The 24,332-nt window shown below is 42.7% G+C and overlaps 1 protein-coding gene across 2 annotated transcripts in view; it reads right to left on the reverse strand.

Moving 5' to 3' along the window:
* LCMT1 (leucine carboxyl methyltransferase 1) overlaps nucleotides 1-24,332 on the reverse strand; it is a 24,839-nt gene continuing 507 nt past the window's right edge. The window contains exons 2-11 of one of the 2 annotated variants that reach the window (XM_032768406.2): nucleotides 22,311-22,402; nucleotides 21,661-21,782; nucleotides 20,087-20,163; nucleotides 18,587-18,648; nucleotides 9,490-9,592; nucleotides 7,505-7,625; nucleotides 6,347-6,448; nucleotides 5,780-5,871; nucleotides 2,925-3,022; nucleotides 1-840 (exon numbers count right to left, since the gene is read on the reverse strand). In XM_032768406.2, the coding sequence (XP_032624297.1) occupies nucleotides 818-840; nucleotides 2,925-3,022; nucleotides 5,780-5,871; nucleotides 6,347-6,448; nucleotides 7,505-7,625; nucleotides 9,490-9,592; nucleotides 18,587-18,648; nucleotides 20,087-20,163; nucleotides 21,661-21,782; nucleotides 22,311-22,402 (892 nt within the window). In that variant the 3' untranslated portion in view covers nucleotides 1-817. The remainder of the gene's footprint in view (nucleotides 841-2,924; nucleotides 3,023-5,779; nucleotides 5,872-6,346; nucleotides 6,449-7,504; nucleotides 7,626-9,489; nucleotides 9,593-18,586; nucleotides 18,649-20,086; nucleotides 20,164-21,660; nucleotides 21,783-22,310; nucleotides 22,403-24,332) is intronic. The other variant, XM_032768491.2, reaches the window with a different exon arrangement.

The following is a 24,332-nucleotide window of genomic DNA, read 5'->3' on the forward strand; positions in this document are numbered from 1 at the left end:
TTATAATTAATAGACATTTATTACCATTCTTGAAGGCAAGTTGCAAGACTCAATTTCAGGTAGCTTTTTTTTGGAGGGTGGGAAACTAGTGTGAAGACACAGCTGGAGCTCTGCGTCTTCAACTCCATTTCTCAACTTTGCCATCACTGCTGGACTACAAAGCAAGACCTTTCCACTTTCAAAGTCCTGCTGAATCCAGCCAGTTTTCCTGAACACCGCTGAGCAAGAGTCAGTGAGAAATTGAGTAAAATGGCAGCCACCTAGCTACAGCCTGAACCTGGACAAGGCCCAGAGGATACCTTTTCACAAAAATAAATAAACCTGAATAGAAGAAAAATACCCTCTATGATCAGCTGTGAACACCACAACATAACATCCACTACTGCAGCCCACGGCACAGCTTACACATCTTCCCTTCACAAACGCATTTCACGTACATCCGGAGAGACATACAGGAGAAGTAAAATGACCAAGGAGACAGTGCTCTCCCCTTTAAACAAAGGGAGTGGGTGTTTTAAACAGGAGTTCTTGACATTTAAAACAGTCTCAAACCAAGTCCCTGAAAAAGGGAGAAAAGTCTCATAACGGAACGATTGCTCACAAAGGCAGTAGAGATTTATGAAAACAATTACAAGCCAACAAGAAAGGGTCAGCATCAGCAACACTGCACTGGTCACTTTCTTTTCACTGGCGCTGGTATGAGGATGAGCAGCCTGGAGTCCTCACATGCACAGTCCCACTGTTTGTGTGAGCTTCCCCTCCAGCAGTAGGTGGCAGCTTTGGCTTCTGTGCCCCCGGCTTCTTTGAATCGAATACTTTAAAATGTGATGTTTGAAAGACCTATTTGAAAAGAAAGTGAAAGGAGAATATATTCCTATGCCAAAAACACTCTACTACCATTAGAACAGCTATTGAGTGGAAAGGGACGTTTATAACAAATGTCTAGGATTTAAGGAGCATAGGGGGCAAGGTAAACCGTCAATATTGCAACCTAAGAGAAATTAAACATCAGTGATGTAAATAATATGTTGAAATGAATTCCCCCGTTCTTTTATTCCCTCCAGTACTGCATTTTAAGGGCCACACAACATGAAAAGCAAGACACAGCATGGGTGATCGTGGGCAGCAATGGAACAAAGCAGAAAGATTCTAGTCCTTCTCCATATAGTTTATAGCATAGCCGCCACTCTATTAACAAACAGGAAGCAGCCCAGGAAAAAGCCACGGAACCAATTTATAGGATGAGAGGGACTGATGTGTTAGGAAAGAGTAAAAGAATCCAGTAGCCCGGCTAAGAGAGAGCCACATGGCAAGTCTGCAAATATTTGAAGAGTTTAAACCAATCTGAAGGAAAGTGAGGATTTACCTAGGGTAGAACAAACATGGAGCTGAGAGGTAAGGATCAGGGCATGAATGGGTAAGTACAGGTTCAGCATAAGAAACAGGCCACTTTCTGACCATGGGAGCGATAAGTCTGTGGAACTGCTCCACAAAGGAAAGGGTGGAAGTCTCACTGCTCGAGGCCTTACAGTCAGGCAGGACAAAGAACCAGCACATTTAGATTAGGATTAGCCAGTCGAGATAGCAAATAAGTCTGGTCTCTCTGCAGCATCTTGGATATGCTATACCATTCAGTCCCTGCACATACAGCTCCTGCTGATAGCAAGAAGCCCTGTGAACGAAGGGCAGCCTATTACTCTTAAGTGTTTTCTAATCAGAGTGAGGCACAGCAGAGAGAGAACACTAGCCAATATTACTGGAGAGAGGTGAACTTCTGGTGCTGAGCTCCTCAAGATATAGTTCTACACGGTCATCACTTCTCATCTCCCTATCATCATCAATGGGGAACCATGCATTCCTGCACCTTACACACAAAGGTTATAGGCTCTGCTTAGCAGATAGCATAGGCCAGCAGCTGTTATGCTGCAGCAAAGGAGAGCTTTAGATCTAGCTTCATCAGCCAGATAAACTATTCTGCACTCAGTCTGGCTAGGATATATGGGAAACCCTTTGGAAGAGTTTTCTCCCACTAAGAGTTAATGAAGAGCATGAAGGAAGATTACTTTAGAATCTTACTCTGTTGCACCTAATGGACAATTGGGAATAACTGATTCCCTGCCATTTTTTCTTGGGTTACTCAGCTGGAGAAGCTTTTGGGGAATATTCAAACTATCAAGCAGACTATGAAATTCTGCAGTAGAGTAGTTCTAACTAGAACTAGTCAGAAAACCATTTTCCCTTTCTGCAAAAATATGAGCTTTTGACAATGTTTCCCATTCTGCATCAAGACAAACTAAAGACCTTTGGAATTTTTTTGTAAAAAACGGAGGAGACACCCACCCACCCCAGACTAGCCAACAGGCCTGACGTGAGCCCAGGTTTCCTACTTTCCACGTAAGTGCCCTAGTCACTGGGCCATTCAGGGGTGGGTTGGGCTCCCTCTCTCTTTTTGATATATTCCTGCAATAAGTGTTGGTTTCAATATATTGGCATTTTCTGATAAACTTTGTCAAAAAAGTCTAAGCTAACGAAGAGAGAGCGCATTTCAGTGCTGTCAAGTCACTATGAAACCAGACTGTTTATTAATTTATACAGCACTCTAAGTGTGCAGGACTTTGGAACCCACTTTATTAGCTCTGACACCCATCACAAACTGGCAATTGGCATAATTTAAGGTCTCTCAATTTAAAAACCCGAACCCTGATTTACTTGGATGGATTTCCTGGGGGTTTCTGTACAAACCCTCGGAGGGTGTGGAGCAAGAAGCACTTGTCTAGTCAGCACCAGGTAGATGCCCACTGTCATACAAGGGCAGAGAAGCTGCCCCCAGGTCCTGATGCTGGAGACACCAGTGATAGATCTGATGTATGCAGGCAGCCTTGCCAAGCTTTAAACAGACATCCTAAAACTTAAAGAAATATTACCCAGATTACAGCTATCTTTCGTAGCCCAGCAGATGCAGTAATGCTGCATGAGTTGTTCAAGGAGCTCCTTTTCATCGAGGAATTCGAGTCCTTCTATTCTGCAGGGAAATAGAAACGATGATTTAAAACTGAATCTTCCTTGTGCACTTTGTAACACATCTTTATTCCACAGGAGTGAGCAGTTTCTGAAGTAAAAGTTTTCTTTTTGGTATATGAATATGTACAAAAGGGGAAATGCGAGTGCTCTGAGCCTTTGCTCAGGATAGAACGTACAGCAGCCAGGGATGCCTGATTTCACTGTTTAAAGGGAAAGTTTCTTAAGGTCCCAAGTAAGCTGAGCAATAACTACCAATGTGTATACCTAACTGTGATTTTCTATATACCACCCTTGCCCTCTCCCCTCCCTTCTAACTGCTGGGATTCAGCGTACCAATGCTAAACCATGCACCTTTATATCACAACACATATTTTTTATTCATCTCTTTTGCTAAAGTACACGTGACATCAGGTTTGTGGAGATGTAATACTATAGGTTGATGAAAGGAACCTATATCCTGATAAAGGATTCGTTTTAGACTATACTCCCATCAAAGCCACAATATTTACTCATTGCCATTGTCCAGAAAAAGGGGAAGTTTCATTGCTTTGCAGCAGAGTTTTTCTGAATGCCATCATGGCTCCCAATAACCACCTTCCTGTGTCAGCAAGTGACTGGCCACACTCCCAAATCTTATGGATGAGATGTGTATAATTATTTACGTTACCACAGTGCACACATCATGTCAGTAAACACTGAAAAATCATTCAGAATAAAAGATGCTATAGAAATAAAAAGCATTATTCTCCTCACTGAAGGTTAGAGAACTGGGGTAGCTTTTTCACTGGCACCTGGGACAGACAAAAAGAACTGAACAGTCAATGTTTTTTATCACGTTAGAAAGTAAGGAAGAAATGTTTTACATTTCAGTAACAGATTGAGAAAACCCAACCTGGTCACCTTGACTTGGACTGCATATGATTTACAATCTCATGGTTTGGGAAATCTCCATATGTGAATGTTTATTTTGATCAAAATAATCTGGTTGGCCAGCTCAAACTGCAACTGACGACTGACGTCTAAATGGCCTGCAATTCTGATTAAACATCGAGCAAGTTACTTATTTCAAAACTCATCTGTCTCGTTCTTTTTCATATTAAGGACGTAAACTGATCTCTGATTGTGGAGATGGCCACATGCCCAGAAAGCTTATTTCATGAATAATCCAATGGCAGTGTATGGCATTGGCTCACTTGGGGAAGGAAAGTGCAGATGAAAATCTACTTTATAAAAGCAAATGTATAGAATAGATCACTTTGCCACTCAGCAGGGAAATGGCACTGCTGGGTCGGGGCATGGCAGATGTTTATGCTCTGTGGGTTAGACTCTGCCCTTAGACTTGGCCCTGAGCAAGGCAAAGTGCGTAAGCTCCATCAACCCATTGTGACCCAGACACTCCTCTCCACACTGCAAGTCCTCTCCTGCTTCGTTACTCATGAGGTGCAGCAATGCATTGTGGGCTTATAGCAGCAGCATCTACGCTGCCCTGGCTCAGCTACCTTACCCAGCAAGCAAGGGGAGAGGAACAGAGGCTGATCATTCCCCACCCACTTGCTCCAGAGAGGGAGGAAGCAGACACAAACCCTTGCTTACTCGACAGCTCAGAATCAAAGATCTGGGTAAGGGGAGTTCTGACTCCCTGGTGTGAGCATGTAGGATGAGTCACAAGCTAGCCCTGCGTACTTCTAGCTCCCCCATCACTGCAGTGGCTTAGGCCCTTACAAGGAATGCCAATTCCTGTACTTAGCATTCCTACAGGTCCCTGTGCTCAGAGCTATTTTACATCTCCCCCAAAGACAGCACCGACTGTAGCAGCAGTGCCCCATGTCATCATGCTGAGGGAGAGGGGAGGAGGGTAAACTCTTAGATCATTCATATTGCTCTTGACAATACCATGGAAGTCCCACTTGCAAGTAAGACTTAGGGACTTTTTGCACTTTAAATGGTAAGTGCAGACATACCCTTTTTTGCACTAAAACCACAAGAGTGGATAAGCCTGTTAATAACATTTTGCGGTCAAACTCAGAAGTTTCACGGCAAAAAGAAAACCACTTTCATGAGAGGCATATAGCTCTTACCGCTGTTCTTTTTGCACTGCTGTGAAAGTGAAGACACATTCTACCAATGTAAACTTCTTTTGGCCTCCAAAGGATATTCCACAGTTCCAAAAGTGACCACTCTGGCCAGCATCTCTGCTGCTCTGACTGCATAGGACATCTGCCTTTCCCCCTGTAAGTTTGAAGCTCCCTTTCCTTTCATTTGTAGATGTGGCGGGGAAAGCAGCCAGACAGCAGGAGGTTTTAAAAAAAATCCCGCAGAAGAAATAAGGAAGTAATGGGGCTCCTGAGACATGAGGCAGGGCAGCACGGGGCACTGAGCAGGGACCCCGAATGCCTTCTGCTCACGCCCCCCTTCCCACAAGACCTATCGAGAGAGCTGAACTGTGGGATAGCTGCCTTACAGTGCTGCTCTCATCATCGATGGAACTGCTGGTAGTGTAAACACTGACGCCTGAGGAACTGAGCGAGTACACAAACCAGTCCTTTACTTTCACTGATTCCCTATCACTGGTGAAACTTATAGGCAAAAACTCTAAGTGTAGACAAACCCTTAGATAAAACTCGCTTGCCTCAAGAGATACAAGGAGATCTCAGGAAGGCGGTGCTATGTATTACAGATACCAAACAAGTGATTGAGATAAGCTACTGTGGATATATTTAAAGCTGAGTTCTGCCTACAAGCAAGCAGTTAGCAGTACCTTCTGACTTCAGCCTGTGGCAAGCAGCTGTAGACTTTCATCATATCAATGGCATTTGCAGTTTCCCAGCCATTTAACAGTAACCGCTCCCTCTGTAAAATGAATGGGAAGTAAAGTGCTCAGAGAACTTGAGAAGGAAAGTGAAGGAAAGACAAGGGCCCAGCCTTTTCCTTAGCATCTGCTAGGAGGGCTATTTGCATTAAGACAGGAGACCTACTCTCTGACATTGAAAGTATCTGATGAAAAAAACGCTTCTGATGAATGGAAATTAAGATTCCTAATAAGCCACAAATTGAGGGTAAGATTTTTGCTTTTCTCAAAAAACAGTCACCTTTTCAGTCGCTGGATACAGGAGATGAATGATGTCTATGAAATACAGAGGGGTAATTCCTAATGATGATGATGACAGGGAATAGAAAGTATTTGTATTGGCAGATGCAGGTTAGGGCACATACAGTGGCTATTCATTGGTCTGGGTCTTATAACTGCCATATCTGGAGAAGGTGAAGCTTGGCATTAGATTGTTTACTATCAACAAGACTCACTGCTCTGTGGGGGTGCACTCACCTGAGATTCTAAGGATTTGCAGGCTTCCACTCCAGCCAGGCTGCACTGTCTTCTCTGCAAATTCTCAATCATGATCTGCCCAAACCTATCAGTCATGTTCACCTTGGAAAGAAGAGGAGACAAAAGGTGTCATTTCTCCCTTTGAAAGGGGATTTAGCTACAGTGGAAACTGGTCACTCAGATGAGTCAAAACCCTCCAATTAGCCCCAGAAGTTTCACAGCACATGCAGTGCAAGCATTTCACGTGATTTCCTGCCAGCATGCCTCAGCTCTCACTCAGCGTGTCCACGGCCATGTCAAGTCCTTGGCCCCTCAATCATGACTGCCATCAAGGGGACCAGTTTAATGTAGGTGGGGATGGTGGTTTTCCTTCTGTGGCTAACTGAGCATTAACAACTGGACTGGAGGTCTGTCAATGCTGTTCACAGACCAATTAAAACTAACAGAGCCATGACTTCTGGTTGCTCCCAACTTGGTTTAGAATAGATTCAGATCAATAACTTACAAGGTGGAAGGTTCATTACCAGGTCCCAAAAGGCAGCTTTTCACTTTCACACAGAAAGGCTCAGGGAAGGCTGATGCAATGTTTGCTCCATTATCAATGGTGCCAAAGGAGTGATGACTATAAAATGTAATAAACTTATATAACATCACACAGTACCATTTCATTGAATTGTGCCATTTGCAACCCATGATCTTAGTTTCTTTCTAAAATCTGATTAATCCAGATTTTAAAAAAGTCTCAGTTGTTTCATTTCAGAGAAACTATTTTGGTACAAAATGACACAAATCAGCCATTCACCAGAACATGCATTTGTAGCTATTTGTTACGCAACACTTGAGGTCAGTCCCTTAGCCGCCCCTGCACTGGAGGTATTTAAGAACAAGTTAGACCAACCCCTGTCATGGATGGTCTAGGTACACGTACTCCTGCCTCATGCAGGGGGATGGAGGAGACAGACCTTGAGATCCCTTCCAGCGCTACCATTTCCAGAATTCTAACCCAAAAGCCAGCTAAATCCTGAATTTGCAGAGTTCTGATTAGAAAAGTCTACAAAGTTGTAATCTATCATCATTTTACACGCAAAATTCCCACTGCTCTCAGAGAGTTCTATGCAAATAATGCAGCAGTAAAAAGCTACATCTTTTTCCTCTTACCTGCTCATAGTTTATAAACATAGCTGCCTGAAAAGTGTTCGCTGCCCACTTTAGAAGACTTGCGGACTGCTCAGGGGTCATATAAACCAGCACACACTCTGCTATCAGGAGCGTAGGCAATCTTTAATTCAAAAAAGGGAGGGGGGAGAGAAAAGATCAAACTGTTTCTACTATATATCATTCAATAATGGTGAGCAACAGACAAGTGCTTTTACATGCACATGTGAACCAGTTAGGGACACTCCACATCCCAGTTAAACAGATATTCATTGAGGACTGAATCATTTTACCATGCAAAGGCTAGGATTGGGTCTCCAGCCTTTCCAGGTGATACTAGGAATGCAAGATTACTTGTACAGGAATTGTAAACTTTACTATTCCACTGGTTTCCTAATCTTTTCTATACCATGACCCCACATTACAACAGAAAAAGAGGTACAAGGACCCTTTCCCATCTAGCCATAATGAAAGAGAGGTGTAACCAGCCCCCAGAACCTGTTCATGACTATTAGGTTCTGTTCTTTACCCTGGTCTGTCCATTTCCCAGTAGCAAACCAGGTATCGGCAAGAGCTTGACCCCTCTTCATCCTGCAATTTTGTCTTGATCAACAAAGGCAATACTGATACTTCACTTTCACTATCACATCCTGAAGCTTAATTGTCCTTTGCCATAGGAGGAGCTGGAGGCTGTGTATATTCTGTGGCGATGTGGACTTCAATGGATCTTGAAGTCTGTTTCGGAGGAGCACATGCTCCCTGCTCTACTCCTGGCACACAGCAAAAGTATCTTTCTGCACCTAATATTTAAGAGGGGAGCATTTTAAGGACAGCCACACACAGACAAGTACCAGCAAAAAGGCCTTGATAGTACTAGATCACGATTTGCTAGGTATGATTCAGCTACTGCGTCCCTTTCCCCCTCCATCCACACTGAGAAATGCAAATATCTACATGAGTAATTTTGCCTACAAGTAAGAAGTTTGCTTTTTGATACCGTTATCACTAGAAACAAAAGGAATTTCACAAGGAATTGTGTAGATAAGCAGGGACAGTGCTTTTAAGATGAAAGTGCAAAAATCTAAATGAAAGCCTAACACATCCTAACTATCCCACCTGCCTTTTCCCTGCTAGCGATGCTGTTTCTCTCTCTCAGATTCAGAAAAGGCATCTATCACTTTGGAAATGGCATCCATCAAAGCACTCTAGGCTCATGTATGGAAACTTAAGCGCATAGTTTATGAGCAACAAAATCCCAGATTCTACCTCCAGGATAGAGCTCTTGACAGATTGTCCCATTCCTCACCTCAGGAAAAAAAAAATAAAAGTCTTAGGAAATAGATTGACATTACAAAGAGGCACAGAAAACAAGCTGCAAGAATAAAAACTCGGCAGAGTGATTCCGTGTATGTTAGAGGCTTTATTCTATAAAAGTACTGTAGTTGGGTACCAGAATCTCTTGGACAGTGCCCTCCAACAGGGCACAGATCTAGGAGTATATGGTGATTTAGTCACTAATCATTAACAAAATGTCAATTGAAATGCAATGAATCCAGCTTCTAAAAAAGGCAATTCAGAATGGCAACATTTGGGCAATGTGTCAGTGTTCTTATTTTAATCAAGTGATATTTATAATCCCAGGTATTATAGACAAACTACACATACTTACAGAGCAGGCATAATAGTTGTAGTGGATTTTCCTCTAAGAGGTTTGATGTTGTCATGTAGGAAGAGTGCAAATCTTGTAGAATGGGCTGAAGACAAGGAACTATCCTGATTAGGACTTGGAAATATGCAGGCACTGACTGCAGTAGCAGCCTGCTCAGTGAAGCTACACAATATCTGCACAATTCCTTCTGCTCAAAGGATTCAGAACAAGGTAACCATGGAAATGGCATAATAAAAACTGGAGGCAGTTACTGTACTCCCCAAACAGATTTTAGTTTCCCCAGTACATTTCCACAAGCCTTTGAAACAGATTATCTTACTGTGTATCCATGTTCAATTTCTTTAGTTTTTCCTCCAGCTCTGATGAGTCTCGAAGATCTGCTGCAAGTATAGAATATCGGTTGGAATCCAGGCTGTGAGCATCTGCAATTTTAAGATTAATGGTTAAGTTCTTGATAAACAAAAGAGATGTTGCAATTACTGGAGTATTTTTAACAAAGGAAGACACGAGCAACTTGAGATCCAAAGTTTGACCTGTCGTATATTAAAAAGAAATAAACAGCAGAGTCTTAAAAGCTCTCTGTAGTAACTGAATACTGTATATGCTGGATATTGATATTTACAGATTGCAATGCATTACTATCAGATGTTCAGCAAACTGAGGCCACGTCTACACTACGGGATAATATTGAATTAGCTAAAATCGGTTTTATAAAACTGATATTATAAATTCGATTTCATGCGGCCACACTAGGCACAGTAATTCGGCGTCGTGTGTCCATGGTCCGAGGCTAACGTCGATTTCTGAAGTGTTGCATTGTGGGTAGCTCTTCCGTAGCTATCCCATAGTTCCCGCAGTCTCCCCCGCCCCTTGGAATTCTGGGTTGAATCATTATTCCCCGAGTCAATCCCTCCCTTATGGTTTCTAAAAATAGAGTCAGTCCTGCCTAGAATAAGGGGCAAGTGTATTAGAGGACCAGTGTATCAGAGAGCACAGCTGCTCCGTGTCAGTATTCACAGGGGGTGCCCCTGCAACAACCCCACCCGTTGCTTCCCTCTCCCCCAACCTTCCTGGGCTACCGTGGCAGTGTCCTGCCCATTTGTTGTCATGAAGTAATAAAGAATGCAGGAATAAGAAACACTGATTAGTGACATAAAATGAGGGGAGGCAGCCTCCCGGCGCGATGATAGTCCAGGCAGGGACATTAAGCGGTGTGGGGGAGAGGAGCACAGCATGCTGCTGCTATGACAGTCCAGGCAGTACAGAATCTTTTCTTTACACAGGAAAGGGAGGGGGCTGATTGAAGCTCAGCCCCCAGTTGCTATGATGAAGACGGTTACCAGCCGTTCTGTACCATCTACTGGGAATAACTGGGAGTCATTCCCATTTTTACCCAGGAATGCCCGGCCAGCCTCACCTAAGGCCAGCCAGGAGCACTCACGGGGTTGATGGCGACATGGATATCAGTCATATTGCACCGTCTACCACGGGGGGAGGGGAGAGGAGCAGATACTGCTCTTCACTGCTGCAGCATCGCGCGTCTACCAGCAGCATTCAGTACACATAGGGTGACATTGAAAGAAGTCAAGAAATGATTTCTTTCCCTTTTCTTTCACGTGGTGTGGGGGGGGAAAGAAACTGAGGAGCTATTCCCTGAACCACGCCAGACACTGTGTTTGAAGAACCTACAGACATTGGGAGCTCAGCCAAGAATGCAATACTTTTCAGAGACTGCTGTGGACTGTGGGATAGCTGGAGGAGTCCTCAGTACCCCCTCCTCCCTCCATGAGCGTCCATTTGATTCTTTGGCTTTCCGTTACACTTGTCATGCAGCGCTGTGTAGCCTGGAGAAATTTTTTTTCAAACGCTTTGGCATTTCATCTTCTGTAACGGAGCTCTGATACAACAGATTTGTCTCCCCATAAAGCGATCAGATCCAGTATCTTCCCGTACGGTCCATGCTGGAGCTCTTTTTGGATTTGGAACTGATCGCCACCCGTGCTGATCAGAGCTCCATGCTGGGCAAACAGGAAATGTAATTCAAAAGTTCGCGGGGCTTTTCCTGTTTACCTGCCCGCTGCATCCGAGTTCAGATTGCTGTCCAGAGCGGTCAGTGGTGCACTGTGGGATACCGCCCGGAAGCCAATAACGTCGATTTCCGTCCACATTAACCGTAATCCGATATGTTAATATCGAATTTAGCGCTACTCCTCTCGTCGGGGAGGAGTACAGAAATCGATTTAAAGAGCCCTTTATATCGATATAAAGGGTGTTGCAGTGTGGACGGGTACAGCGTTAAATCAATTTAACGCTCTTTAAATCGATTTAAATGCATAGTGTAGACCAGGCCTGAGTCTCTTGCTTCTATCGCCACTAATGCAGGTAGATGACTCTGATTGTTGCCACTGGTTCGGGGAGGAGGAGAAGAGAAGGGAAACAAAAGATAAGGATAGCACGCTGTCCCCCAAGGAAAAATAAAGCTTTGCCTAAAGGCCTGATTTATTTGTAAGACCTCCTAACATTTCCCCATACACTCTGATTTACTAATGAATAATTACATTTTAATTCCACATAAGTTAGCAGGGTAACAACCATTATGATGTAATAAGGATTAGCACATTACTGGATGGCAGACAGAGGACAGGAGTTCTGAATGCTTCCGGTGTTAGGTCCTAAGAACAGCCACACTGGGTCAGACCAAAGGTCCATCTAGCCCAGAGGTCTCAAACACGCAGCCCGCGAGGGGCTACCTCCAGGCCAGGGGTGAGCAAACTACAGCCACAGGAGCCCCACGAGACCCTGCGCCACTCTCTGAAGCAGCTGGAACCACATCCCTGCAGCTGAGGGGGGGAGGGGAGAGGCAGGGGGCTCCATTCATGCGTTGCCCTGGCTTCCAGACACTGCTCCCCCCACAGCTCCCACTGTCCGGGTCAGGGGCTGCAGGGACATGGTTCCAGCTACTTCCCGGAGCGGAGCAGGGCGGGGCCGGGGCTGACAGCCTGCCCTGGCCCCGGTGTGCACTGCTGCCACCCCAGAGCCCAAAGCCCTCCTGCACCCCCCTCCAACCCCCTGCCCTGAGCCCCCTGCCTGAACCTCAACCCCTTGCTGAACTCCAACCCCCTGCCCTGAGCCCCTGCTGCATCCCACACCCCTTCTGCACCCCAACTCCCTGCCCTGAGCCCAATGCTGCAACCTCACACCCCAACCCCCTGCCCTAAGCCCCCTGCCGCATCCCACTCCCCTTCTGCACCTTGAGCCCCCTGCCTGCACCCCAACTCCCTGCCCTGAGCCCCCACCACACCTCTCATGCATCCTCTGGAGTGGGGGGGGGGACTTCAGGGAAGGAGTGGAAAGAGGAGGGGCCTCATGGAAGGGGTGGAGTGGGGGCATGGCCAGGGACAGTGAGCGGTGAGGGGTGTGTGTCAGTGATGCAGCCCTCGGGCCAATGAACTAGCCCTCATATGGCCCTAGTGGTCATTTGAGTTTGAGACCCCTGATCTAGCCCAGTATCCTGTCTTCTGACAGTGGCCTCAGAAGGAATGAACAGAACAGGTAACCATCAAGTGATCCATCCCCTGACGCCCATTCCCAGCTTCAACCATTTTATCTGGTGATGTTAATGACTATGTTAATTTAGTGTTCAAAGATTAAGGGACTGAAAGGAGCAGGTATTCTGTAGGGGCAGAGATGCTTCATAAAGATACAAGGATAGCTGAGCTCTCAGGAAACTGCTTTTGAGCAATACAAAGAGATAAAGCCCTGAAAGTGAAGATACACCTGGATATTCCTTTATGCTGGCATTAGACTGACAGTATAAAGAAGCCAGCAGTAGCATTACTGTTCGTGACAGGTAGCAAAAGGAATCCCATGGCCAGAGCAGCCAACTAACTTATTCCCTCAATCTAGTCTCCATATGAAGGAGTTTACATTTAAACTGAAAATATGGTTTGATGAGACGCTTCAAAATATGACATCTGCCCTTTTGCCCCCAAGCAGTTTTCAAGGACTTCGGGCATAAAGTTAGGTTGCCCAAAGCAACTGGTTTATGCCCTACTTTGAACTCAAAAACTGTGATTATACTGTAAAACTGCTAGGCCAAAATGACACGTTCATTTCCTCCTCTGAGCACCAGCAGTAAAATAAGAACACAACGGAAAAACCCCAAGTGAGATTCAAACAGCCTTGCAGCATTCAATCTATATACACCTGCAATAGCTATCACTCACTTTGGCATGGTTCCATTTGGAAGCCTGTAACACCACTGCAGATAAACATCATTACTGAATGTTAATGCAAGACCAGGTGTCAAAAGCTAGGTAAAGAGAGTGCAGCCAAGTGAATGAATAGACAGGAAGAACAGGGTTTTCCAATTCAGAATAAGTAGTAATTGAGAAGCCATTTATTAAACACAAGAAGTACTTCAGACACTGCAACTGACATAAATCCGCCTAGCTCAAGCAACCAGCACTCCAAACTGTCACCAGTAAAATAAAACAGCTCTATCTCCACCATTTCTGAACAAAGAGACAAACACAGAAAGTTTGCTCAAAGTTACAGGAGAGAAGACAAAGTTGGGCAGAGTAAATGATTGACCATTTTGAGTCAACTTTTTATGCCCATTTACTCTGTAGTAGCAGCTCTATTTCCCTCATCCATTCATTTCAGTTATTATACCAGGCCCACAAAAGTGGTATTCAAGAGCCAGGTGATGCAAGCATAATTCCAGATGGCCTAGCAAAAAGCAAGAGAAGGAATACTGAGTTAAACTGTCCTATCCACAAAGGATATAGCAAAATACATCATCCTCCAATTAGCAACTAAGTTAAATACAACTTCTGTTTCACACTTCATCAACTTGAATACATTAGCGGCAAAGAGTTCTGTGGCACCTTATAGACTAACAAACGTATTGGAGCATGAGCTTTCATGGGTGAATACATTAGTAAATTAAGTTTGTTCTTGGCTGTAATAAAAAACGCAAGGCTTGAGAGGATGTTGTGATGGGCACGGTATCTGGCTTTTAATACTGCCTGCCTAGGTGTCTATAATCTACAAGCAAAGACAACTGAGCTCCCTTAGTGCAAACTATGGCATAAGTGCATGTATATACGGTATGCAAACTGATGCATTTGTCATATCACTAACATGACATTTTCAAGTAATAGCACCTTTAAATATCGCAATAATTCTTACATGCACACCCACAAAACTTGTAAGTGGCACTTCTACTTGTTAAGGAATCCTGGAGAAATAAAGTATAAGGGTAAGTGAATCTCTTCTGAAAAGAGTGAGTAGACAAACGAGCATTAGGAAAAGTCTCTGAAAAGCGAGCAAAAGTTTTTGAACTACCACCTCTCTGAAATTCCTGGTAGGATTTTCCCCAAGATCTCTACAAAAATTCTAACTTTGGAAGAGATGTGCCATGTAAAATTTAGGAAGAATTAGTCAGGTTTTAGTAAAACTAATAGCAAAGGTATATGATAAAAACCAAGCTTAAACCTTTTTAAATGGACAGACTAACATCCTTCTGTAATTATACACTGGAAACTTACCCAAGGCAAGGCAACCAAGCTCCCAGGCCAAAAGTCAAAGTCAGGCTATAAGTAGCTGTGGAAAATATCACAAACTGACATTGCACTTTGCCACCACATGGCAATGTTATTACATTACTTAACATCCCATTTAGAGAGCTCCAGATTTACAGTTCATACTAGTGAAGCAGAACAACTATGCACACATTTTAGCATAACACACAGCAATCTATAGCGCAGCACAAAAAGAAAAGAAGCTAACAGCAACTTCATACTGCAGTCTTGACTGGTCTGAGTCCTGAGACTTATGAACAGAAAGTTTCGTCAAGTGAAGTTGATTCCAGCTCTCTTTAGTGCAAGGAACTTCCAAAGCAAGAACAAAAGGTGATAGAGAAATTGAAGGAATAAGGCTTCCTGTTTCAGGCCCTGCTTGAGAATATTTCCAAGTAGGGAAAAGCATGCACTCTTCCCCTCCAAAAGATAAAACATTTCTTTGGAAGAGGCATTTATTTTCTGTGGATCACTTTTCAATAGTCCTGCCACATACCATCATTAGAAAGCTTGGGACAGACAGCTAAGTACATGGCTCTTTTAGTATCTTACACTGGCAACCAAAACAGATAAAAGAGTCAGCTGTATGCAACTAGGAGATGAAGCAGTTGGGCCTTAAAGCGAAGAAGTCACCGTCTGCAAGACTGAGGGGTTTATTTAAACTTCAGCCTTTTCACTGGTAGAAATATTTGACCCATCCTGGTCTGTTTGTGGACCACAATAGCTTATGTGCTATTTCCCCCATTTTCTCCCACTCCCATTTTCTTTAGTAAGGACATTTATTGATTTGTGCCTCTCTTTGTTCAATTTTGTAACAACTGTAACAGTTGTGTTTCAGTTCCATGCAATCTGGGTAAGATACACATATCTAACCACAGCAAAGCTTCAGAGTAGTTTGTATTACATAATTTATACCTTTGCAATGTGTATCCTTCCCCTGAAAGTGGATTTCAATGCATTCAAGTGAACAAATATTCAAGCGTCAACACAGTGGCTCCAAATAGCTGTACAATTCAGAAAGCTATTGAGCTCTTCCCTCAGACATCTATTCTCAGACTGCAACCCCTGCTGTCATTTCCTTCCATGAAGGACAAGTAAGAAATATGCTGTCCTGGAACCAAGAAAATTAATCTATTGGCATGTGTCCCAAGAAAGAACTAGAAACATTTAATGCTTGTGGAATGGAAAGAGGCGACAGGTCAGAGGATATTTTTCATCAACTGAAGTAGCAGATGCAGAAGCAAACATCATAGGAGATATTTATGTACAAGGGGCAACAGCATGGAGTTGACCTAAGCAGAAGAAAGTTATCCAGGAGAAATGGTGGATGTCAATACCAGCAAAGTTAAAGTGAAGACCACAATAAGAGTCCAAAATTCCTGAAGGGTATCATTCCATCAGTTTAACTTTTGTGGTACTGACATCCAGCACTTCTCCTGGATTAGGATCCCTGGGACAGTTTGCATTCCCAGAGGTTAGGCATTTCAGCAAGTGCTAATTTAAATCAGGACTCCATAAGAGAGTTCCTCAATGGCCTAATATTTATATCAGGGGTCGGCAACCTTTCAGAAGTGCTGTGCCAAATCTTCATTTATTCACTCTAATTTAAGGTTTCACGTGCCAGTAATACATTTTAACGTTTTTAGAAGGTCTCTTTCTATAAGTCTATAATATATAACTAAACTATTGTATATAAAGTAAATAAGTTTCTTAAAATGTTTAAGAAGCTTCATTTAAAATTAAATTAAAATGCAGAGCCCCCTGGACTGGTGGCCAGGACCCGGGCAGTGTGAGTGCCACTGAAAATCAGCTCACGTGCTGCCTTTGGCACCCATCCCATAGGTTGCCTACCCCCGATTTATATTATGGTAGCCACCAATTAGAATCAGGGTGTCCAACTTTCCAGGGCTGTACCAACATAGGAGAAAAGCAATCCATACTTCAAAGAGCTTACAATCCAACATTTAAAAAAAAGGTTGAATTTTAATTGCTTTTGAAAAATAAATAAAGAATCAGCACATAGAGCAGACACACACTAACTGCCATTGTCTGGCAAGCGCAGAGAAATGACGTTACAGTCACACAGCAATGTTCTCTAACAGATCTTGATTACAATATGCTGTTTGTTACTTCATCCATACAATTAATTTTACTAGTGCACAGCTAAAATGCTTTGATACCATGATAAGAACTATAGATTGATACCATATAACAGATTTTTCCGAGTGACTTCTCATGCAACGTTTCATCTTGTTGCACTCTAATTGGGGTGGATTTCTGACCCAAGAAAAAGATTGTCTATATCATAGTAGTCATTTTGGGACTTGGGTTAAAAAGAACCAATAATTTGGATATTTTCATTTCACCACATCAATCATCTCCTAGTGAGAAGAACAAGAGGCAGCTTGTTACCTTGACTGACAAATGGCACTAGGTTTTCACTCTCAAGAACAGAATTCACAACTGAACAACCTGCCATTCAAATGACATGTAAAGTGTTGGATAGTTAAGGATAAATTAATTTGAGCGTATCAGCAAACATTACCTATTCCAAATCACTTCATTTCAAGTTTATTAACTCAAATTCAGATTAAAAGATTATAAAAGCAGAAGGGACCACTGTGATCATCCAGTCTAACACTGGACATAGGGATTAATGCAAGAAAGTCCTATTTGCACTAGAGCAGATCTTTCGGGAAAAACATCCAATCCTGATTTAAAAAATGGAGAATCCATCACAACCTTGACAAATCGTTCCAATGGTTAATTATCCTCACTGGTAAAAATACGCATTTTATATCCAGTCTGAATTTGTCTTGCTTCACCTTCCTACTATTGAATCTTGTTATGCTTTTCTTTGCTAGACTGAAGAGCCCTTTATCTACACCGTGAACTGAAATTTGATGCTTACAGACTGATTAAACTCATCCCTTAACCTTCTCTTTGTTAAGTCTAAATGGTTTATCTTAAGGAGCTCATCACTGTAAGGTAGGTTTTCCAAATCTTTTACTTATTCTCCCGGCTCTTCTCTGAACCTGCTAATTTATTAACATCCTCTTGAATTAAAGCTCCAGGGATCTCTGGGATACAGGCCACCTTATATCTGCTTTTGGAGCTGGCAGCAGACCTTGCTGCTCTTAGTACATGCTCTCCTTTTCATTCGACAAACACTTACTGAGAATAGGTCTTATTAACAAAGTCAATAGGACTGTTTTCATCACGAAGCACATCATCAGTCTGCTTTTCTGATAGACAGGTAATTCAGCCCATCATTTAAAAGCAATTTACCTACACCACTGTGCCAACAGTTGTTTTGGCACTGGTGCTACTAGCTACAGAAGGGAGTTTTTTGGCGGGTCCCTTGGCAACGGAACTTCAAAAGTCAGGCTTTGCATGTTGCTGCAAAAAACACATTGAGGGGCCCTACCATCCAAGAATGGACTATGCAGATGAACTTCACTGGACAGTTCAAATGGTAGATACGGATAAAGGACTTCTGCAATTAATGAGACAAAAGAAGAGAGGCAGGGATAACACCCGGAAGATTTTTTTTTATACAAGCTAGTGTATGTGTGATCCCTTATATTCTTCCCTTCCCAAGAATCAGAAGCATAATCAGTAAATAATTACAATGTAAAGAAAAAAATACTGCAAGAGAATGCCAAGACCCCTTGGAGAGAAGACATTTTTAACATGAAGAGCCTCCCTTCTCTCACCCCTCCCTTCACACAATGCTTAAAACATTAAAACCCTGCCCACATACTGAAGTGAAGAGATTAGAGATTAAAAAAAAAAAAAAGACAGTGGATTACTGATTGAATTAAAATGACTCACCTATTAGAAAAGACTCCCCAGAATGGGATTCAATAATTGGTTTTGACAGGGGAGGTTTTGATCTGTGGGAGGGGGGGGGAAATGTCAGTAAGCAGTTAACTGGTTTACAGGATGTCATTTTTCATTACACAAAAGCATCCCTGCCCTCTTGTGGTAACAGACACATCTACAGTTAAATTTACCGTTAGACGTATTTACTAAAGATTGGTTCTATAACTAAAAGGTGAACAAGAAACTACGAGCTCCACTAAGAAAAGGAACGTACTGAGCTCTAGGCACTCTTAAGCCTTGGAACAAGTCTTTCATGTCACGCATACTCTCTAAATTCCCTATGAGCTTCATAGTTGCTCTTTCTACATCAAAATCACTCCCCCATGGCAGCTGGTCTCAGCATAGAAGTCTCAGGATTTTCCATCTCCTTCTATGATTTTAGCGGGGGGTAGGGGAATGCAGAGCTTAGCATTACTAGAGACAACCCTCTTCTATTCTGCAGTCAGAAGTAAAGCCTGCTTTGCTCCAGAAGTTTCTATATACCATAGAACCCTCATTAGTTTGTAACAGTATAATCTGTATATATAACTAAGACTTGGTAATATGAGATCTCACTACAGTACCTCTTATTGTTTAGGACACCCAAACTGTGCTATCCCCTATAACAGTTGTTTTCAAACTTTTTAGGCTGCATACCACTTTCCAAATAGTGTAGTCTACCATATACTCCCATCTGAGATGGAAATCTAATCATATTGTCATCATATACTTAAATAAAATGCATTGTCTACTGCTACAGGATTTTTCTCATGTACCTCATTTGAAAACCATGGCTTAATAATGAGACAGAGCCCGATCTTACACAGTGTACAGTTTAAATAGACTACATACAAAAAGAGATGGGGATAGAGGACTATTTTACATTCTTCAGTTATATTTTTACAACCCCCCTTCCCCCCCCCCTTTTTTTTTTTTTTAAAGGGACACAACTGGAAATCTAATCGGTTTAACAAAGAGTGAATTTCAATTTGTTACAGGCACCACACTGACGATGAATCTTCCTATTAATTTCGTAGAGTTTAAAAGTAGAAAAATACCTTGCAGTCACATTTTCCTGTCCCTGCTCTGTTGTTCATGTGGCTCTTTAACAAGGAGACAGTGACACTGACTAAAAACAAAAAGTAAACAAAAAAAATCGAAAAAATTTGTCTCTAATCTCTGCCAGACGTTACTTGTAATGATTGTGAGCCAAAAATGTTCAGAGAGATGTGTAGTTTTTAAGCCAATAATGTGTTCAATTCTTAGCTAATGACGGCCCCTTCATATAGATTTCAATCCTTTCTTACTTACTATATTAAAGCTTTGCTGAGAAGCAAATAGATATGGCAGTGAATACATGTGGTCTGTGATTAGTGAGGTTCTGCTGTATTTAAAAAAAAAAAAAAAAATTGTAAGAAGAAATTATGTTCAGCTCTGTATAGCCAAACATTAAGCAACACACACACTTACTTGATGTTATATATTTTCCTTGCTACTATCATTGGAAAATCCACTTCAAAATATTTTTTAGGGAGAAGATTTTCATCCTGAAAAAAAATCAGAGCAAGAGTCCAACCTTAGGAGATATTCATGCTTCACACAGAGAACAGGGGACTTGGTTTAGTTTTCCCCTGAACAGTTTTGTTTCAGGTTACAGTAGAGTTTTCAGTTCCTCATACTTTAATGCTCTTTTTTTTTTTTTTTTAAATAAATGAACTAAAAATTAAGAAACAATATACCATCCAATAACAAAGAAAACTGTTTAAGCTATTCAAGTAATCTGGACACACGGTACGGTTTGGCAACCAACATACTGGAAATTGAATTGCAATATACTGTCAGGACATAGTATACAACAGTCGGTTGCAGAAACAGAAAACTTCACCTACAGCGTTCACTCATTACTCAGCGTATGCCTCCAAGGAAGGGAAAAAAAACATTGCACAGGGATGCACACAAAGAGCTTTTATTAGTCAACTGCTCACAAATATGCACCTGCTATGTAGCCAACCTGCTGCATCTCTCAAAAATCCATCCAAAGGGTTAGTTTTAGTCCCAGTACTAGAGGACAGTTTTGTGAGCAGTCCACAACTTGCACTCACGCAGGCAATCTCAAAGAGAATTAGTGCTCAATACTCCTGTCAGCACGAAGTGGGGAGTCCCACCAGACCCAAGTTTAGGCACATAACCAGGACAGCATGGGAAAGTTTGCCCTGTCCCACTCCCTATACGGTTGTTCTTTTGGGGATAGATATGTACTGCTAGCTCCAGGGCTGTCAATCTTGCAACCTTCTGAATGCTATATTAACAAAGAGTTGCGTTAACTACCAAGGAGAACACAGACAATTATTTTTAACTGGGTCTCGTCTTCTATACTAAACCTGCTGACCATGAAGAACAGAAGGGGGTGTAGCACAAGGATATAATTAAAGGCACCACTCTTAGTTTTGTTAAGCCTTAGTAACAGTGTTTCAACATGGTTTTAGCATGAGTACAGGCAGGGCAAAGGCCTCAGTGCTTTTTTTTTTTTAATCTAATTTATTTGGATGACTATAACACAATGGTTTATGGTCCTGCTAAATAAATTTAATTTTTTCAGGCTGTCTTCCAGCAATCCATTTACACTGATGCTAAATTCCCTCACCTCATAAAAAAAAAAAGAGGAAGGACTAGAGTTTGCTTTTATATAGCTCTTACCATAAAATCTGTCATTTAGAATCTTTCAAAGAATAATTCATTGTAGTATTTAGGACATACAGAGACGGTGCCAAGTATCATGTTGTACTTGCTTGCTCTTGATTCTGGATTTAGACTTAAATACAAGCAAGGATGGAAGTATTATAGATGACACTACAGCTACAAGGAATACAGAACGAGGACGTTTCCAAACAGCCACTAGAGGTCACCTTTGTGCCATGCACTCCTACATGACACTGGATTGACTGGTCAATAATTTATTCGTTTCTTATGAGAAAATAGGAGAAAGTTTCAAATACGTGCAAACCCTTCCTTTTACTTGTGTCATGATTCTGAGTGATCATCACCTTTAATCTCCAGAACATGGTATCCAAACCAGCACCAAGATTTATGATTTGACAGTTGCATTCTGTCTTCTTTAAAAAAGCCTTAAGTAGCTGACTGACTCCATGGACACGAGCGTAGTATCCTGCAGAAGAAAATGTATTAAAAAAACCCAGACAACTATAACCATTAGATGCTCCCCTATGGGATATGTATATTTTATGTTTTTATGTTTGTTTGTTTAAATTAAATTAAGATTACTAACTGAGCTCCACACCTGGGGAACTGGAAATTTCAGTTTAAAAAGAGTTCAAACTGAGTCATCTTTGCAGATTAATTCTGGGAGATGTACAAACTATATAGCTGCTGTTGTTATTCTCCCATGGAGAGTATTACTGCCTTGTGCTTTGAGGTCATGGGTCACATCCCTGCTCTTTGGTTGCTTTGTGTAGCACACTACACGTACATGTCACATTCTGCCTTTGGTATTGTAATGTTCCAAGAGTGAGGGTCCAGGGTGCAATCACTACACTGGGGAGAACTCAGATCAACCTGATTCCCACATATATTCTATGATATCCAGTATATGGAAGCTCTATCTGCTGTTGTTCAAGAACTCCACATGTTCAGAGTATGTTTGCATGTCTTTGTTTAAGTTCACATGCTAACTTGCCTCTATTAATTTCAGGTGCTTTCCTTTCTTTTGCTTGTCTCACAAAATATTGGATGTAAGGATCCTTCCAGTAGCCGATACTTACAGCAAATCTGACAAGGGCGTGGGGTGGGGAAGGAGAAAAAAAAAAAAGAAAAAAAAAAGAAGAGGAGGATTAGCAAATAGAGCCATCAGGGTTTACTGATGAAGACTTTACCGAGACAGACAAGCAAAAAAGCTGTCTTGGGACAGTCTTCCAAAGAGGTATGCTTGGGTGAAAGTCTTAAATTGCCATTGAACACCTGAGACCTTTCAAACACATACAGATTACATAAAGTAATTCTAACTAGAGAAAGACAGCTGTTACTATTGTAACATTTTAAATGGATTTCCCCCCATGCATTTGAAGAACTTCACAGAAAGGAAAAGCAAAGTTCAGGTACCACCTGAGAAATAATTTAAAGAACTTCAGTGCAAAGATTTCTTCCATGAAGCCCAATAGACAGCACGGGCTACACTGTCTGTGTTAAATTCCAAGGACTGCACATCACATGGATTTTAATTCCACACATCAACCTAATCACTCATGGGTATGCGGCTTGTATGCACTTTATACTAAACTGGAGCCTCCAAGTGCTACCTTAACACTAATAAAAATACCGCCCCCAAATCTCTTCACATTAACTCTCAGAACTAACCGCCAGCATGTTGTCTCCACAACACTGACCATAATGACATCAATGCAGGCAAAACTAGAGGTACTGAAACATTAGACCACAGTAAAAGATTTATAAGTCACTTGAAAAGACTGTCCAGAGACACCAAACATTACTAAACTGTGTCAGACTTCCATTGCAAGTATGACTCACATTCTCTTCACCATATGGCTTTATATATAACCTCTAGAAAGTCAGGACGTTTTTTCAAGCCCTGCTCTTAAATTTCTGTCCAAAACTTAGCAAAGGAATAAGTGTACTAAGTAAAATTAAAAATAAAAGTGTGCCACCCTGCCTGACCCATCCATCCAGGGTGCTATATTTAACTAAGTCCTGTCAATCAACGATTTAATTATTTAGAACTGTGGTTTTCAACCTGTGAGGGGTCTGCAGCCTATGTCTATGATTTCCAAAGGGGTACACACAGGGGCGGATCTAGGTATTTTGCTCCCCCAAGCACAGCAGGCAGGCTGCCTTTGGCGGCTTGCCTGAGGGAGGTCCCCGGTCCCGCAGATTCGGCGGCAGCCTGCAGGAAGTCCACCAAAGCCGTGGGACCAGCGGACCCTCCGCAGGTATGCCGCTGAAGGCAACCTGCCTGCCCCCTCGCAGGGACTGGCAGAGCACCCCCTGTCGCTTGCCACCCCAGGCATAGTCTTGGCGTGCTGGTGCCTGGAGCCGCCCCTGGGTACACACCTTCAGTGGAAGAGGTTTTGTAGGGGTCCACAAATGAAAAGAGGTTGAAAACCACTGGTTTATCATGTAACTTTAGATAATGTTTTCACCCCTCAGACACGAGGCCGAGAAAACCAACCAGCAAGAACAAAAAAACGTCGTAAGCCTTCTAGACTCACTCCTCCTCTTTATCTTTTCTTTCCTAAATTGATCCTGGTGAATTTCCTTTCCTTCTCTTCTTTTGCCACCTACTCTCTCTTTCCTCATTTATTAAATTCATATTTATACACGAGGGGGGCTGAAGCCCTCCTAAGCCCCCAGGTCACCCGGATCCTTACTCCACACACCTTCTGTTACCGCAGGGCCCAACAGCCTCTGCTGTGGCCCAGACGTCCCGTTGCCCATGCAGGCTTCTGGGGGCTGCAGGACTGAACGCGTTTAGCAGCTCTCACAGCACCGTGCTGCACCTTTTGGGGGCGGCCTCGCTGCATTCCCTGCCCGGCTACCTACCCCATGCGTGGGGGGAGGGGTCTCCCCAGCCAGCTTCTCTACACCCAGGCCTCCTCCACCCCCCGCCACCAGCGCCCCTCCCTGCCCCTGCGGAGGCCTTGGCTCCGGCCCGCGCGCCCAGCCCGCGGCCCCAGCCCCCACCCCC

The sequence above is a fragment of the Chelonoidis abingdonii genome, chromosome 9 (assembly GCF_003597395.2).
Source record: "Chelonoidis abingdonii isolate Lonesome George chromosome 9, CheloAbing_2.0, whole genome shotgun sequence".
In the NCBI taxonomy this organism is placed as follows: domain Eukaryota; kingdom Metazoa; phylum Chordata; order Testudines; family Testudinidae; genus Chelonoidis; species Chelonoidis abingdonii.